At 42.1% G+C, this 18,621-nt stretch overlaps 1 protein-coding gene across 3 annotated transcripts in view; it reads right to left on the bottom strand.

Moving 5' to 3' along the window:
* Positions 1-14,422, bottom strand: part of LOC110532604 (pleckstrin homology domain-containing family G member 5) — a 117,885-nt gene extending 103,463 nt beyond the window's left edge. The window contains exon 1 of one of the 3 annotated variants that reach the window (XM_021616646.3): positions 13,527-14,422. Coding sequence is in view for 2 of the 3 variants with exons in the window: in XM_021616644.3 (XP_021472319.3) it covers positions 13,527-13,611 (85 nt within the window). In the remaining variant the exon portion in view is untranslated. The remainder of the gene's footprint in view (positions 1-13,526) is intronic. The other 2 variants (XM_021616644.3, XM_090185129.1) reach the window with 2 other exon arrangements.
* Positions 14,423-18,621: the final 4,199 nt, after the last annotated feature.

The following is an 18,621-nucleotide window of genomic DNA, read 5'->3' as shown; positions in this document are numbered from 1 at the left end:
ACATGTCATCTCATGGTCCTCTACCACTCCATGTTTAACATGTCATCTCATGGTCCTCTACCACACCATATTTAACATGTTCTCATGGTCCTCTACCACTCCATGTTTAACATGTCATCTCATGGTCCTCTACCACTCCATGTTTAACATGTCATCTCATGGTCCTCTACCACACCATATTTAACATGTTCTCATGGTCCTCTACCACTCCATGTTTAACATGTCATCTCATGGTCCTCTACCACGTCATGTTTAACATGTCATCTCATGGTCCTCTACCACACCATATTTAACATGTCATCTCATGGTCCTCTACCACTCCATGTTTAACATGTCATCTCATGGTCCTCTACCACACCATGTTTAACATGTCATCTCATGGTCCTCTACCACACCATGTTTAACATGTCATCTCATGGTCCTCTACCACACCATGTTTAACATGTCATCTCATGGTCCTCTACCACACCATATTTAACATGTCATCTCATGGTCCTCTACCACTCCATGTTTAACATGTTATCTCATGGTCCTCTACCACACCATGTTTAACATGTTATCTCATGGTCCTCTACCACTCCATGTTTAACATGTTATCTCATGGTCCTCTACCACACCATGTTTAACATGTTATCTCATGGTCCTCTACCACTCCATGTTTAACATGTTATCTCATGGTCCTCTACCACTCCATGTTTAACATGTTATCTCATGGTCCTCTACCACGTCATGTTTAACATGTTATCTCATGGTCCTCTACCACGTCATATTTAACATGTTATCTCATGGTCCTCTACCACTCCATGTTTAACATGTTATCTCATGGTCCTCTACCACTCCATGTTTAACATGTTATCTCATGGTCCTCTACCACTCCATGTTTAACATGTCATCTCATGGTCCTCTACCACACCATATTTAACATGTTCTCATGGTCCTCTACCACGTCATGTTTAACATGTTATCTCATGGTCCTCTACCACGTCATATTTAACATGTTATCTCATGGTCCTCTACCACGTCATATTTAACATGTCATCTCATGGTCCTCTACCACGTCATGTTTAACATGTTATCTCATGGTCCTCTACCACACCATGTTTAACATGTCATCTCATGGTCCTCTACCACGTCATATTTAACATGTTATCTCATGGTCCTCTACCACACCATATTTAACATGTTATCTCATGGTCCTCTACCACTCCATGTTTAACATGTCATCTCATGGTCCTCTACCACGTCATATTTAACATGTTATCTCATGGTCCTCTACCACTCCATGTTTAACATGTCATCTCATGGTCCTCTACCACACCATATTTAACATGTCATCTCATGGTCCTCTACCACTCCATGTTTAACATGTCATCTCATGGTCCTCTACCACACCATATTTAACATGTTCTCATGGTCCTCTACCACTCCATGTTTAACATGTTATCTCATGGTCCTCTACCACTCCATGTTTAACATGTTATCTCATGGTCCTCTACCACTCCATGTTCTGCTAGATGTTTTCTAAGACCCCCTTTATATCCATTTGATCAGAAATCAAAGCCTTAGCTTATTCCTACCTTTTAAGATGCACAATTGTTGAAAAATGTATATGCCCTAATAAAAAATATATGACAGCTTTCGTTTGACACAAAATTGTATGCGCTCCTAAGTTAACGTTCTGACAAAAAATGTGCCAAACTCCCGACAGATTGAGAGAAAAAAAAGGGTGCTGAACCACCACACAGTAAGAAACGGGAATCCTGTCCGTTCAGGAGGAAGTATTCAGACAGCTACTTGCAGAGACAGGCCTGTGTTGCCTTCTATAGACAGGTTGGTTGTTTAGCAACAAACCCAAAACTTTTGCTACTACTGTATATGGCAAAATAGACAGGGTTGGCTTAGATTGTTGACAACATGTAGTAAACTATATTTGTTGACAACAAGTCGTAAACTATATTTGTTGACACCATGTAGTAAACTATATTTGTTGACACCATGTAGTAAACTATATTTGTTGACAACAAGTCGTAAACTATATTTGTTGACACCATGTAGTAAACTATATTTGTTGACACCATGTAGTAAACTATATTTGTTGACAACAAGTCGTAAACTATATTTGTTGACAACAAGTAGTAAACTATATTTGTTGACAACAAGTCGTAAACTATATTTGTTGACAACAAGTCGTAAACTATATTTGTTGACACCATGTAGTAAACTATATTTGTTGACAACATGTCGTAAACTATATTTGTTGACACCATGTAGTAAACTATATTTGTTGACAACAAGTCGTAAACTATATTTCATGCAACATTTTTACAATGAGCACTAGTTCTCAGTGAATTTTAGCATAGCGTTGACTTTAGTCAAAACAAGACATGGCATCAAGAATAAGATAAAACTAGCTGAAACTAGCCACCTACGACTCCCCACATGGCAGCTTCTTGTCATTGGTGCTAGCCATTTGACCTGTCAGAATCACAACACACAGACTTCTCCCCCATTGAAGCGTGTGCATCGTTTTTGTGACGCTGTCAGGTGGTATTACACATTTTGTATTGTAGATATGTAGTGGTGTAATAATGTTATATGATGCACCGTGTTATATGTAATGTAAGTGCCTTAAGGTGTTTGGACCCCAGGAAAAGTAGCTACTGCCTTGGCAGCAGCTAACCGGGATCCCTAATAAATACAAACACAAACATGCCAAGTGACTGTGCTTAGAGCGCAGCAGCCCATCCACTGACTACAAACACAGATATAGTGATGCAGATGAAAACTTTGCACCCTGGTCTTAGTGCTGCTTTCACGTCAAATGAGCATGTGCCGTTCAGAAACAATGCAACAGGCCTTGGCACAGGCTGGCAAGGAAGCCCTTTCCACAAGAGACAATATAGAGAGCAACCCTCCCTTACACAAACAAAATCGGCAAAAATTATTACATCTTCTCAAACATTTATAGGACAAGCCATTTGTAAACAGATCTATTGAAGACACATTCATCCCAATCCAACAACAGTACATCAACTACCCGCTACCCATGTGGTGCAAAAAAAGGGGTTGACTGTGTGTGTTCTTTCCCGCAGAGGAGAAAATTGCTATCAGACATGCAATTTAAAAGTCCATACTTAAACCACCAGTTAAGAGGGACAAACAACTGGTATTGCCTTCTTCAGCTTGTTGATATAAAGAATCCTTTCATTTAAATGGCATAGCTGAAAGTGCAGCGGGACTACTCTCTGAAATCCTCACAGAAATCAAAACACTTATTCGCTTACTCAAAATATGGTTATTGTCAGCCTTAGGGCTCTAATGTTCATAAACAGCCATTTGAATGGGGTGGTATGTGTTTTTATTTATATAGGGACACTGAGATAAACATTACATCCAATGTCTACTAACCTAAAGATGCACTGTGTCAGAGCTCAGGTTATCCCCTTGTAATTATCCACTATGTTCTGAAGAGCAGGGAAGCCTCAAGGCCAATTTAACAGGGTGTGGTTCCCTCCAAGACCATGGAGAACGGTGGTTTACAATTAATAGGTCACCACGATGACCTTGGACGAGTTTGAAATCCATTACCCGCATAATTAAAACAACTTTAATCCAAATCAAACCATCTAATCTATACACCATTAATCCAAGATGGCGTAGCAGTCAGACGTCTTTGTTCCTCTAAAACTCAACTTTAAAACACTCTCCTGCAACCCGCCTCACCCAATGTGATGCGGATCTGTTTATTTCTAAAGTATTATTCACCTCGAATTTGGAATCCCCCAACAGAAGCTAGCCAGCTCACTAGCTAATAGTCAGCTTACCACTGCTAGCGGTCATCAGCTAACCTTTAGCTCGGAAAGCTCTTGCCAGTTTGTACAACGTGACTCAAACCAGAGCATACCGGACCTATTTTCTCTCCATATCCCCGGATTCCTACTGCAAGCGCTGGACAATTTTACCTGGATCTTCGCAGCTAGCTAGCTGCTATCCAAGTACTGGCCAACGTCGGTCCCGGAGCAAGCAACAATTAGCCTGGAGCTAGCGCATGCTAGGCCGTTTCTCCCAGCTAGCTAAAAGAGGCCCTTCAGCCACTCCTGGGCTACAATACCCGGACCCCTTCTACTGCCGGTACGGGGCACGGAACCCCGCCGATCCTTCACGACTGGACTAAGAGGGGGTACTCAAATGGCCTCTACATCACGACCCACCCTGAACGCCCATCCGATAGCCGAGGCTCGCTAGCTGTCTAGAGTAGAGGTCCACCGATTATGATTTTTTTCAACGCCGATACCGATTATTGGAGGACCAAAAAAGCCGATACCGATTAAAAATCGGTCGATTTTTTTATTTATTTATTTGTAATAATGACAATTACAACAATACTGAATGAACACTTATTTTAACTTAATATAATACATCAATAAAATCAATTTAGCATCAAGTAAATAATGAAACGTTTAATTTGGTTTAAATAATGCAAAAACAAAGTAATTGAGAAGAAAGTAAAAGTGCAATATGTGCTATGTAAGAAAGCTAACGTTTCAGTTCCTTGCTCAGAACATGAGACAATATGAAAGCTGGTGGTTCCTTTTAACATGAGTCTTCAATATTCCCAGGTAAGAAGTTTTAGATTGTAGTTATTATAGGACTATTTCCCTCTATACCATTTATACCTTTGACTATTGGATATTCTTATAGGCACTTTAGTATTGCCAGTGTAACAGTATAGCTTCCGTCCCTCTCCTCGCTCCTCCCTGGGTTTGAACCAGCAACACAACGACAATTAGCGCGTGCTAACTAGCTAGCCATTTCACTTTGGTTACACCAGCCTCATCTCGGGAGTTGATAGGCTTGAAGTCATAAACAGCACAATGCTTGGCGCACAACGAAGAGCTGCTGGCAAAACGCACGAAGGTGCTGTTTGAATGACTGTTAACGCGCCTGCTTCTGCCCAACCACCGCTCAGTCAGATACTTGTATGCTCAGTCAGAATATATGCAACGCAGGACACGCTAGATAATATCTAGTAATATCATCAACCATGTGTAGTTAACTAGTGATTATGATTGATTGTTTTTTATAAGATAAGTTTAATGCTAGCTAGCAACTTACCTTGGCTTACTGCATTCGCGTAACAGGCAGCCTCCTTGTGGAGTGCAACGAGAGAGATGCAGGTCGTTATTGCGTTGGACTAGTTAACTGTAATGTTGCAAGATTGGATCCCCCGAGCTGACAAGGTGAAAATCTGTCGTTCTGCCCCTGAACAAGGCAGTTACCCCACCGTTCCTAGGCCGTCATTGAAAATAAGAATGTGTTCTTAACTCACTTGCCTAGTTAAATAAAAAGGTGTGTGTGTGTGTGTGTGTGTATGTATATATATATATATAAACATTAAAAAAATTATCTGCAAATCGGCGCCCAAACATACCAATTTCCGATTATTATGAAAACTTGAATCGGCCCTAATTAAATCGTCCATTCCGATTAATCGGTCGACCTCTCTAGTCTAGAGCATATTGGACTGTTAGCTGTATAGATCCTTCTGCCAATTTCTTGGGCCACTATACCTATTTTGCCAATTGGACTTGGACCCCTCTGCTACTCGGAACCCAACTTATCCATCACGATTTGTCTGTCAACGTCACAGCACGCGTCGAGACGTCCCTCAAAGGCCCTTCTGCTAGTTTGCTATCCCCGGCCTGCTAGCTGTCTGAATCGCTGCATCTCCAGCCAGATCACCCGGCTATGCATGCCTCTCCCTAATATCAATATGCCCTGTCCATTACTGTCCTGGTTAGTGATTATCGTCTTATTTCACTATAGAGCCTCTAGCCCTGCTCAATATGCCTTAACCTAACATTTAGTTTCACCTCACACATATGCGGTGAGATCACCTGGTTTAAATATCTCTATCATTACTCAATGCCTAGTTTTACCGCTAATGTACTCACATCCTACCACTTCTGTCTGTACATTACACCTTGAATCTATTCTCTCACGCCCAGAAACCTGCTCCTTTTACTCTGCTCTGAACGCACTCAACAACCATTCCTGATAGCCTTTAGCCGTACCCTCATCCTACGCCCCCCCCCCCCCCCCCCATCTATCTCCAGAGCTTGTGCTGCTAGGTGACCTAAACTGTGACATGCTTAACATCCCAGCCACCCTTCAATCTAAGCTTGATGCCCTCAAACTCACACAAATGATCAATGAACCCACCAGGTACAACCCCAAATCCGTAAACAGGGGCACCCTCCTAGATATCATCCTAACTAACTTGCCCTCCAAATACACCTCTGCTGTTTTCAACCAAGATCTTAGCGATCACTGCCTCATTGCCTGCATCCGTAATGGGTCTGCGGTCAAACGACCACCCCTCATCACTGTCAAACGCTCCCTAAAACACTTCAGCGAGGAGGCCTTTCTAATCGACCTGGCCCGGGTATCCTGGAAGGATATTGACCTCATCCTGTCAGTAGAGGATGCCTAGTTATTCTTGAAAAGTGCCTTCCTCATCTTAAATAAGCATGCCCCATTAAAAAAAATTTAGAACCAGGAACAGCTGCACATAGTCCATCTAACGAGCCCACACAATCTACCTACCTCATCCCCAAAAGGTTTTTATTTTATTTACTTTTCTGCTCTTTTTCACCAGTATCTCTACTTGCACATCATCATCTGCTCATTTATCACTCCAGTGTTAATCTGCTAAATTGTAACTATTCGCTCCTATGGCCTATTTATTGCCTACCTCCTCATGCCTTTTGCACACACTGTATATAGACTTTCTTTTTTTCTACTGTGTCATTGATTTGTTTATTGTGTTAATGGCTTGTTTATTGTTTACTCCATGTGTAACTCTGTTGTTGTCTGTTCACACTGCGATGCTTTATCTTGGCCAGGTCGCAGTTGCAAATGAGAACTTGTTCTCAACTAGCCTACCTGGTTAAATAAAGGTGAAATAAAAATAAAGATATTGCCCTTGGTTCTCTCCAGACCTGACTGCCCTTGACCAGCACAAAAACATCCTGTGGCGTTCTGCATTAGCATCGAACAGCCCCCGTGATATGCAACTTTTCAGGGACGTTAGGAACAAATACACACAGGCAGTTAGGAAAACTAAGGCTAGCATTTTCAAGTAGAAATTTGCATCATGTAGCACAAACTCCAAAAAGTTCTGGGACACTAAAGTCCATGGAGAACAAGAGTACCTCCTCCCAGCTGCCCACTGCACTGAGGATAGGAAACACTGTCACCACCGATAAATCTACTATAATTAAGAAATTCAATAAGCTTTTTTCTATGGCTGGCCATGCTTTCCACCTGGCTACCCATACCCCGGTCAACAGCCCTGCGCTCCCCACAGCAACTCGCCTAAACCTACCCCACTTCTCCTTCACCCAAATAGCTGATGTTCTGAAAGAGCTGCAACATCTGGACCCCTACAAAATCAGCCAGGCTAGACAATCTGGACCCCCTCATTCTAAAAAGATCTGCCGAAATTGTTGCAATCCCTATTACTAGCCTGTTCAACCTTTCTTTCGCATCATCTGAGATTCCCATAGATTGGAAAGCTGCCGCTCTTCAAAGGGGGAGACACTCTAGGCCCAAACTGCTACAGACCTATATATCAATTCTACTCTGCCTTTCTAAGGCTTTCAACACAGTCAATCACAACATTCTTATTAGCAGACTCAACTGCCTTGGTTTCTCAAATGACTGCCTCGCCTGGTTCACCAACTACTTCTCTGATAGAGTTTAGTATGTCAAATCTGAGGGCCTGTTGTCCGGACCTCTGGCAGTCTCTATGGGGGTGCCACAGGGTTTAATTCTCGGGCCGACTCGCTTCTCTGTATACATCAATGATGTCGCTCTTGCTGCTGGTGATTCTTTGATCCACCTCTACGCAGACAACACCATTCTGTATTCCTCTGGCCCTACTTTGGACACCGAGTTAACTAACCTCCAGATGAGCTTCAATGCCATACAACTCCCCTTCCGTGTCCTCCAACTGCTCTGAAATGCAAGTAAAACTAAATGCATGCTCTTCAACCGATCGCTGCCCGCACCTGCCCGCCTTTCCAGCATCACTACTCTGGACGGTTCTGACTTAGAATATGTGGACAACTACAAATACCTAGGTGTCTGGTTAGACTGTAAACTCCCCTTCCAGACTGACATTAAACATCTCCAATCCAAAATGAAATCTAGAATCGGCAGTGATATTTCACAACAAAGCATCCTTCACTCATGCTGCCAAACATACCCTCGTAAAACTGACTATCCAACTGATCCTCGACTTCGGCGATGTCATTTACAAAATAGCCTCCAACACTCTACTCAACAAATTGGATGCAGTCAATCACAGTGCCATCCGTTTTGTCACCAAAGCCCCATATACTACCCACCACTGCGACCTGTACTCTCTCATTGGCTGGCCTTCACTTCATACTCGTCGCCAAACCCACTGACTCCATGTCATCTACAAGTCTCTGCAAGGTAAAGCCCCAGCCCCGCCTCAGCTCACTGGTCACCACAGCAGCACCCACCCGTAGCACGCACTCCAGCAGGTATATCTCACTGGTCACCCCCAAAGCCAATTCTTCCTTTGGCCGCCTCGCCTTCCAGTTCTCTGCTGCCTGGAATTGGAACGAACTGCAATTTTTTTTACAAAATCACTAAAGCTGGAGACTCTTACCTCCCACACTAGCTTTAAGCACCAGCTGTCAGAGCAGCTCACAGATCACTTCACCTGTAAATAGCTCATCTGTAAAGAGCCCATCCAATCTACCTCATCCCCATACTGTATTTATTTATCTTGCTCCTTTGCACCCCAGTATCTCTACTAGAGGTCGACTGACTAATCGGAATGGCCGATTAATTAGGGCAGATTTCAAGTTTTCATATATATACAATACTAAAGTGCCTATAAGAACATCCAATAGTTAAAGGTTAATGAAATATAAATGGTATAGAGGGAAATAGTCCTACAATTCCTATAATAACTACAACCTAAAACTTACCTGGGAATATTGAAGACTTATGTTAAAAGGAACCACCAGCTTTCAAATGTTCTCATGTTCTGAGCAAGGAACTTAAACGTTAGCTTTCTTACATGGCACATATTGCACTTTTACTTTCTTCTCCAACACTTTGTTTTTGCATTATTTAAACCAAATTGAACACGTTTCATTATTTACTTGAGGCTAAATTGATTTTATTGATGTATTATATTAAGTTAAAATAAGTCTTCATTCAGTATTGTCGTAATTGTCATTATTACAAATAAATAAAAAATTGGCAGATTAATCAATATCGGCTTTTTGGTCCTCCAATAATCGGTATCGGCGTTGAAAAATCATAATCGGTCGACCTCTAATCTCTACTTGCACATTCATCTTCTGCACATTCTACCATTCCAGTGTTTAATTGCTATATGGTAATTACTTCGCCACCATGGCCTATTTATTGCCTTACCCCTCTTATCCTACCTCATTTGCACATGTTGTATATAGATTTGCTACTGTATTATTGATTGTATGTTTGTTTATTCCATTTGTAACTGTTGTTGTATATGTCGAACTGCTGTGCTTCATCTTGACCAGGTCGCAGTTGCAAATGATAACTTGTTCTCAACTAGCCTACCTGGCTAAATAAAAGGTGAAATAAAAAAAATAATTAAAATACCAAAACGAAGACAGAATGTTTAGCTGGAACGACAGCACAAGCCCTACATGAATCCAATCCACACATTCGGTTGAATCGTTCCAATATTGTTCTATATTGAGATAGATCATTCCATTACTGAATTCATAGACCTCAAATGTGCCTATACCGTCCACTCTGATTAGAGCAATGTCTGATAACTGCATCGTAAAACCCAATAGTCTTGTCGATGCTATCAAATGACATGTCCCAGCTGACTGAAAGAGGTTGAGGGTCTCCAGCTCCCTGAGGGTAAAAAGCAGTGTCTCTGTGCCACCTGTAACTCAAACTTGAGATCCCCCAGCAACAGGTCTGGGTCTCTGAAGAACAGCCCAGCTAAAACGAGGCTAATAAGACCTGCAAGACAGGGTGAGGGTGAGACCTGACAACACTGACAGGACAACAGCTTTGGTTGCCATTCCCTCCCATGTGTTTAAAGAGTACTTTGTAAAAGAATGAGGGATGATAGGAAAATATATGCAACGGTCGAGGGGGGGGGGGTTAGCGTCCAGCTGTGAGAGCAGGTTTATGGCCATGACTTCATCTGTCGATTCAGCTGTGAATGTGAACACGTTCACATGACTCAAGGTAAGGGGCTGGTTGGTCCCTAGTGTAAAACCATGCCACATTTGCCACAATAGTAGGTAAGCTACATCAGTCGTATCAATCTTATCTGTGTTCTGAAACAGTCAACACCGAATTGTAAATTGTTTTTCCCACAGTGGGCAACTGTCCATGTACTTAGATGGCAAACTAAACATATTTTTTAAACTGTCAAAACATTCTCCATGCAGTTTAACAGACCGATCTTGAGTAGTACAAATGGACACACTGGTAGTCACAGACTTTTCACGCTCTGGAACAGATGGGTATCATGCAAAGATAAAGCAATGAGTTCAAACAGTCACACTCACCTACCCATGGGGCAATCCTTTCCTGCTATGGAAGAGGAGATAAAGAAAAAAACTGAACAAACACCACAAGATGATGCAGACCACAGTGACAGGAAGTGTCAGGAAAGTAAAAGGAGGAAAAGTAAAAGGAAATCACAGAAGAAAAAGTAGAATGTCTCCAAAGGAGGATATTGAAACCAAAACGAGCCAGGAGCCAGGGACCCCTAAACACACCAGACATAAATCTGCACCCAGATTAAAACAGGCTAAAGAAGATTAAACCAGGCTGTGTGTTTAAAGCAGCCTTTCCCAAACAGGTGCACTTTTAGGTTTTTGCCCTAGCACTTAACAGCCGATTCAAATAATCAACTCATCCTCAAGTTTTGATTAATTGAATCAGCTGTTTGGTGTTAGGGCAAAAACCAAAATGTGCACCCCTTGGAGTTAGCAGGACTGAGTTTGGGACACGCTAGTTTAAATAATCTAAGAAAAGACCCATGGCATGGAACTCTGACAACCTCCCAACATACCTTCCAGGCTCTACATCATACACTAAAACCACACCCAGCTACTGCTGGTGACTTCACTTGTCAAACAAACTACAGTAAATTACACACATAGGTATCATGAATTATGATGGCTGTAATTATGTCCATAATATCCTGTAGCCTATGTGTACATAATTCTATCCATAAGGAAGGCTGTTTCTTGTTGTGCACAGAGAGCCCAGACAAGACATCTGTTCCCAGATTAGACCAGTGTGTTTAAGAGCAGAGGCTTAAGACCTGGTGGCGTGGAACATTGAAGGTTTCCAGACTCAACCAATTAGGCTACAAAACTTCAAACCCAGTCACTTACTGAGACTATAATATACTGGCTGTACATCCTATAAGATGAAGGGTAAAAGAGGGCATTGTTGCAGAATAACTAGCGGACTGCTCGTTGCAGTATTGTGTGAAAATGCTTGTTGCAGAATTGTAATTGTAATTAAAGAATATCTAGTAGACAAGACTGTCTGTTCCTAGGCCGTCATTGAAAATAACCATTTGTTCTTAACTGACTTGCCTAGTTAAGTAAAGCTAAAAAAAAACATTTCAAGTCAAGAATGCTGTCCAGTGCAACGTTTACCCTTCCCTCTGACGTGGGCTGGAGAGGTGGTGTGCTGGCAAGCCAAGGCAAAATGTTTGAAAAATGCTATCAATAACATTGTTGAATCTGGTTACTACAACCAGATGCAGATTCCTCTTTCAACAGTGTGGTTTCTCAGCAGATTTATCATCTGGGTGCTTTCAAGTCCAAGACCAAAATAATTTGCCCATAGGACTCCAACTGTGATGATTTTGTTCTCTGGTCATTTGCCAACGACAGTCTTCAACTTGGGGAGGTGTTGGCTTGCCAGCCTTGGTAATCTAGTCAGCTCACAGACTGAACTGTGTCAAGCAAACACTTGGTGCTGGAGGTCAAGGTGACAATGTTCTTGTTTACCTGCCTTAACTCTTGGCCAAAGCTCTGCATCAGAGTCCGGCCCACATAATGTCTTCTCCGAGCAACTTATTGCAATCTCTGTAAAAGCACTACACACAGTCAGACATTATGGGCCAGTTTTCAAGACAAAGGTAAGGCCTAGTCCTGGAAAAGAATAATCTTCACGTGCAAGTCTCTTAAATACATCATCCTTTACATGACATTGGCTAATGGAAGACTCCAGATCAGTCCAAGGAAATTATTCCACAAGGGAATAGAGGCCAAGATTGTCATACATACCATATGAGTTCAAGGACACTGTGTGAGACCAAAGGATGGATAATACACTATATAATACACAAAAAGTATGTTGACACTCCTTCAAATTTGTGGATTCTGCTATTTCAGCCACACAAGTTGCTGACAGGTATAATAAATCGAGCATACAGCCATGTAATCTCCAGAGACAAACATTGGCAGCTGAATGGCTCGTACTGAAGACCTCGGTAACTTTCAATGTGGCACCAGGACTGCCAAGTGTTGAAGCGCATAGTGCGTAAAAATCCTCTGTCCTCAGTTGCAATACTCACTACCGAGTTCCAAAAGGCCGCTGGGAGCAAGGTGAGCACAACTGTTCGTCGGCAGCTTCATGAAATGGGTTTCCATGTCTGAGCAGCCGCACACACAAGCCTAAGATCACCATGCGCAATGCCAAGCGTTGACTGGGGTGATGAAAGGTTGACGCCATTGGACTCTGGAGCAGTGGAAACACCTTGTCTGGTGTGATGAATCACGCTTCACCATCTGGAAGTCCGACGGATGAATCTGGGTTTGGCGGATGCCAGGAAAATGCTACCTGCCCCAATGCATAGTGCCAAATGTAAAGTTTGGTGGAGGAGGAATAATGGTCTGGGGCTGTTTTTCATGGTTAGGGCTAGGCCCATTAGTTCCAGTGAAGGGAAATCTAAACTCTACAGCACACAATGACATTCTAGACAATTCTGTGATTCTAACTTTGTGGCAACAGGTTGGGGAAGTCCCTTCACCGTTTCAGCATGACAATGCCCCCCGTACTCGAAGCGAGGTCCATACAGAAATGGTTTGTCGAGATCAGTGTGAAAGAACTGACCTGCACAGAGCCCTGACCTCAACCCCATCGAACACATTTGAGATTGGAACGTCAACTGTGGGCCTAATACCCTGACATCACTAATGCTCTTGTGGCTGAATGGAAGAACGCCCCAGCAGCAATGTTCCAACATCTAGTGGAAAGCCTTCCCAGAACAGTGGAGGCTGTTATAGCAGCAAAACGGGAGGACCAACTCCATATTAATGTGCATGCTTTTGGAATGAATTGTTCGACAAGCATGTGTCCACATACTTTTGGTCACGTTGTGTATATGATAATGAATGATGAAGAGAGGAGAGAAAATATAACAGTGGCTGGTGTAGGATACTTACTGAGTCGTAGTCGGAGACGAAGCCAACTCTTTGGCGGTGACTTGTGCTGTAGAACTGAATTCATGGTCCACTTGTTTGGAACCATTTAAGTCTTGTTTTTGGTTCTACGCCTGAAAACTCACCAACAACACATCCCAGGGGAGAAGATCACCTATGGTTGGTCGTCTTCATGTCTGTTCTCAATGAATGGTAGATTCCGATGGTCTGGTCTTGAAGTTTGCATTTAACATTAATGTGCCATTTTATCACTCTCCATTTCGCCTAAAACCACTGTCTTCTTTTTTTGGAACGCCGTGCGTGCTCGTGTATTCGTTGTATGTAAATAAGTTAGCTTGAGAGCACTGCAGTCAACCTGTTAAAAAACAATGCATTGAAATAAATCCAACCTTTCGTGAATAAACTAACCTGTCACACGGCTGACTCAGTCTCCACCAAAATGGAATAGGCTAATGGCTGACTGGTGCAGAATAGGTCTCACACAAGTAATAAACACCGCCTAAAGGTAAATTCTGCAATATGACAAAAGGACACGCTGTTATAGTTTACTCCACTATGCAGCAGTAACCTGTTGCTGCACGAAAATCATTATTTTCGACATCCACGTCATAAATAGGCTTGAACTGTGCAACCACCGTAGCGTTCACCCCTCCCTCTCACCAGCTCACGATAATACTACTATTTATTTTAATCGTCCATTATACCATAGGTGAAAGAAGCACAGACTACTCTGTTGCAACTTTCGTCCATTGACTTATTCTACATTGCATTCGCGCAAGTGAAGCAATTTGAAGTCGGCGACGTAATTCCACGCCTAGTCTCAGTCTGTCCCTCCGATTTTCAACCATAAAAAAAAAAAGTATTCCATTCATTCAGGCCACCTTCTCGTCTTTCCCTTTAAAAGTTGGTAGAATGTTGCAGCTAGGGGCGCCAAAGAGAGCATACGTCATTTGATTGTAGCATTGTTAACAAAGACAGTAGAGAAAAACATACAATGTTTCCCTTTAAACAATAAATCATGTTTCAATAATCAGATATTGTTAAATTGAATCAAACATTCCTTTAGCTTTAATGGTCTCTATAGCAAGGGATACATTTTGATGTATGCAATTATGCCTTGATTGATTGGCCCTTACTTGATTAGTCTAGTCACAGGGTTCCCCAAACTCGGTCCTGGGGCCACCCATGGGTGCACGTTTCGGTTTTTGCCCTATAGCTCATCAAGCTTTGATTATTTGAATCAGCTGTGTAGTGCTAGTGTAACAGTATAATTTTAGACCGTCCCCTTGCCCATACCCGGGCGCAAACCAGGGACCCTCTGCACGCATCAACAACAGTCACCCACGAAGCATCGTTACCCATCGCGCCACAAAAGCCACTGCCCTTGCAGAGCAAGGGGAACCACTACTTCAAGGTCTCAGAGCAAGTGATGTCACCGATTGAAACACTATTTAGCGCGCACCGCTAACTAAGCTAGCCGTTTCACATCCGTTACACTAGGGCAAAACCCAAAATATGCACCAATAAAATGGTGGCGAAAGAAATGACAGCAGTTTTACGGACGTCGAACCAATTGTGCTTTCATGTGTTTTTTTCATGTTATTTGTAAATGATTTTGTCTATAATGTTTCTGCCACCATATCTTACAGCAAAAAATTACTTCTGGATATCACTCACCTCGGATTAGACAATGATTTTTTTCTTCAACAAGCAGGAAGCACAGAATGTACTGCGAACACCCGACAAGGCTGATATTCCCGTTAATGGCAAGAGATAGAGACACAGGCACAGAGGACACAGAGCAGGGTGCCTCTTATTAAATCCTCTCTGGGATAGGGGGCAGTACGTCCGGATGAAAAGTGTGCACAAAGTAAACTGCCTGCTACTCAGGCCCGGAAGCTAGGATATGCATATAATTTGTAGATTTGGATGGAAAACACTCTGAAGTTTCGAAAACTGTTATCATAATGTCTGTGAGTACAACAGAACTGATTTGGCAGGCATAACCCCAAGCACAATCCATCCAGGGAAAAACATTTTTTAGGTCACTGGGTTTTCCAATGTTTTTCTCTGGGAGACCTGATTTAATAGGGCCCAGATTGCAGTTCCTGTGGCTTCCACTAGATGTCAACAGTCTTTAGAAATTGTACAATGTTTTTCTTTTGAGAAATTAAGAAGTAGGGCTATTCTTTGTAGGTGTCACTCTGAAGGGCTTTAGACTCTTGTTGAGCGTGAACTGGAGCGCGCTTCACGTTGTTTTTATCCTGAATTAGAAATAGTTTATTCCGTCTTAAATTTGATCATTCATTTACATTTTAGGATACCTGAGGTCGGATTAGGAACGTTGTTTGAAATGTTTGGACCAAGTTTACAGGTAATTTATTAGATACTTTTTAGTCATGTTGGAACCGGTGTATTTCTGAATCAAACGCTCCAAATAATTGGACATTTTGGGGATATAAAGAAGGAATTTATCAAACAAAACGACCATTCATTGTGTCACTGAGACATTTGAGATTGCAAAAAGAAGATCTTCAAAGGTAAGGCATTTATTGTATGGCTATTTCTGACTTTTGTGTCGCACCTGCCTTGTTGAAATATGTTTTTCATGTGTTTGTATGTGGGGCACTGTCCTCAGATAATCACATGGTTTGCCTTTTTGAAATATGACACAGTGGCTGGATTAACAAGAAGTTAAGCTTTATTTTGATGTATTACACTTATATTTTTGTAGTTTGAATTTGGCGCGCTACAATTTCACTGGATGTTGTCAAATCAATCCCGCTAACGGGATTCGAGCGGGATTCGCGCTTAAGGGATCCATATTAAGGATCCGGAGAAGGAGAGTGGGAAAGGTGCCTTTACCGTCAATATTACTCGCCAACGTATAATAATTGGACAATAAATTATATCACGAATATCCTACCAACGGGACATCAAAAACTGTAACATCTTATGTTTCACGGAATCATGGCTGAATGATGACATGGATATTCAGCTAGCAGGATATAAAATGCACTGGCTAGATAGAACAGCACACTATTAAGACGAGTGGGGGCGGTCTGTGCATATTTGTAAACAACAGCTGGTGCACGAAATCTAAGGAAGTCTCTAGATTTTGCTCACCTGAAGTAGACAATCTTTTGATAAACTTTAGACCACACTATTTGTCAAGAGAGTTTTCATCTATACTTTTCGTGGCTGTTTATTTACCACCACAGATGGACGCTGGCACTGAGACCTCACTCAGTCCACTGTATAAGGAAATAAGCAAACAGGAAACGACTCCAACACCATCATTAAGTTTTCAGACTACACAACAGTGGTAGGCCTGATCACCGACAATGACGAGACAGCCTATAGGTAGGAGGTCAGAAACCTGGCTGGGTGGTGCCAGAACAACCACCTCTCCCTCAACGTAACCAAGACTAAGGAGATGATTGTGGATTACAGGAAAAGGAGGACCGAGCACACCCCCATTCTCATCAACGGGGTTATAGTGGAGCAGGTTGAGAGCTTCAAGTTCCTTGGTGTCCACATCACCAACAAACTAGAATGGTCCAAACACACCAAGACAGTCATAAAGAGGGCATGACAAAGCCTATTCCCCCTCAGGAAACTATAAATATTTGGCATGGGTCCTCAGATCCTCAAAAGGTTCTACAGCTGCAACATCGAGAGCTGGTTGCATCACTGCCTGGTACGGCAACTGCTCAGCTTCCTACCACAAGGCACTACAGAGGGTACTGCGTGCGGCCCAGGTACATCACTGGGACTAAGCTGCTTGCCATCCATCCAGGACCTCTACACCAGGCGATGTCAGAGGAAGGCCCTAAAAATTGTCAAAGACCCCACCCACCTCAGTCATAGACTGTTCTCTCTACTACCACATGGAAGGCTATTAAGTCTATGTCTGGTAACAGTAATGTTAATGAATTACCGTCATGTGTTTTGAAGGACTCCGTTGCTATATATGACAAAACTGAAATGCTGAATTGTTTCAATGAGCACTTTGTATCATCTGATAGGCTGTTTGATTCAGTGTCCTCTGTCTCTGTACAACCCTCTGTGGATGAACCAGTGAGAGCTGGTCAAACCTTTAGCTTTTTGCCATTATCAGTGCAGGTGGTACATAAAGCCCTGAAATCCTTAGATCAGAGAAAGCCTGCAGGTCTTGATCTTTTGGATCCCTGCTTTTTAAATCTGGCAGCTGATTTCATAGCTGAACCACTTACATCTCTGTTCAATCTAACCCTGGAATGTAATGAAATTCCAAAGATCTGGAAATCAGCATTTGTCCTAACACTTTTAAAAGGGGGAGATCCAACTCTTTTAAATAATTATAGGCCAATCTCAAAGCTGTCACTCCTGGTGAAAATACTTGAAACCCTTGTAAGTGAACAGCTAAAAGAGTTTTTTAAATGTACTAACTCTATTTTATCAATGTACCAATCGGGCTTCAGGAAGAAGCATAGCACAATTACAGCAGTCATGAAGGTTTTAAATGATATCACTGAAGCCATTGACAAAAAACAGGTTTTTGATACAGTTAATCATGCTATACCAAGGCAGAGATTGTCGAGTGTAGGTCTTTCGGAGTATGCAGTTGCATGGTTTGCTAACTATCTGTCTGATAGAACTCAGTGCACTCAATTTGATGGGCTTATGTCTGTTAAATTGTCTGTCTTGAATGGTGTGCCCCAAGGCTCTGTACTTGGTCCTCTCTTATTCACTATTTATATAAATGATTTAGACAAAATTGTCCAAAATGCACAACTTCCTTTTTATGCTGATGATACTGTTATTTACTGTTGTGCCTCGTCTCTTACAAAAGCTTTCCAGAACATGCAAACTGCTTTTTATACTGTTCAACATACCTTGTGTCAATTGAAGCTTATCCTCAATACTGACAAAACTAAACTAATGGTGTTTTCTAATGCAAGAAATAGACCTCTGAACCTTTCACCTATTACTACCTGTCAGGGCAAGGAGATTAGGGTTGTAACCTCATATAAATATCAGTAAAGACTTAAAGGTTGAGACCGAGTTTGCGTCTCTGACATGGGTAGGCAGACCGTTCCATAAAAATGGAGCTCTA

This window comes from Oncorhynchus mykiss, chromosome 9, assembly GCF_057628025.1.
Source record: "Oncorhynchus mykiss isolate SJ-2025 chromosome 9, ASM5762802v1, whole genome shotgun sequence".
Classification (NCBI taxonomy): domain Eukaryota; kingdom Metazoa; phylum Chordata; class Actinopteri; order Salmoniformes; family Salmonidae; genus Oncorhynchus; species Oncorhynchus mykiss.
The sequence above is the reverse complement of the archived record's forward strand: the minus strand, read 5'-3'. Positions and strand labels throughout refer to the sequence as shown.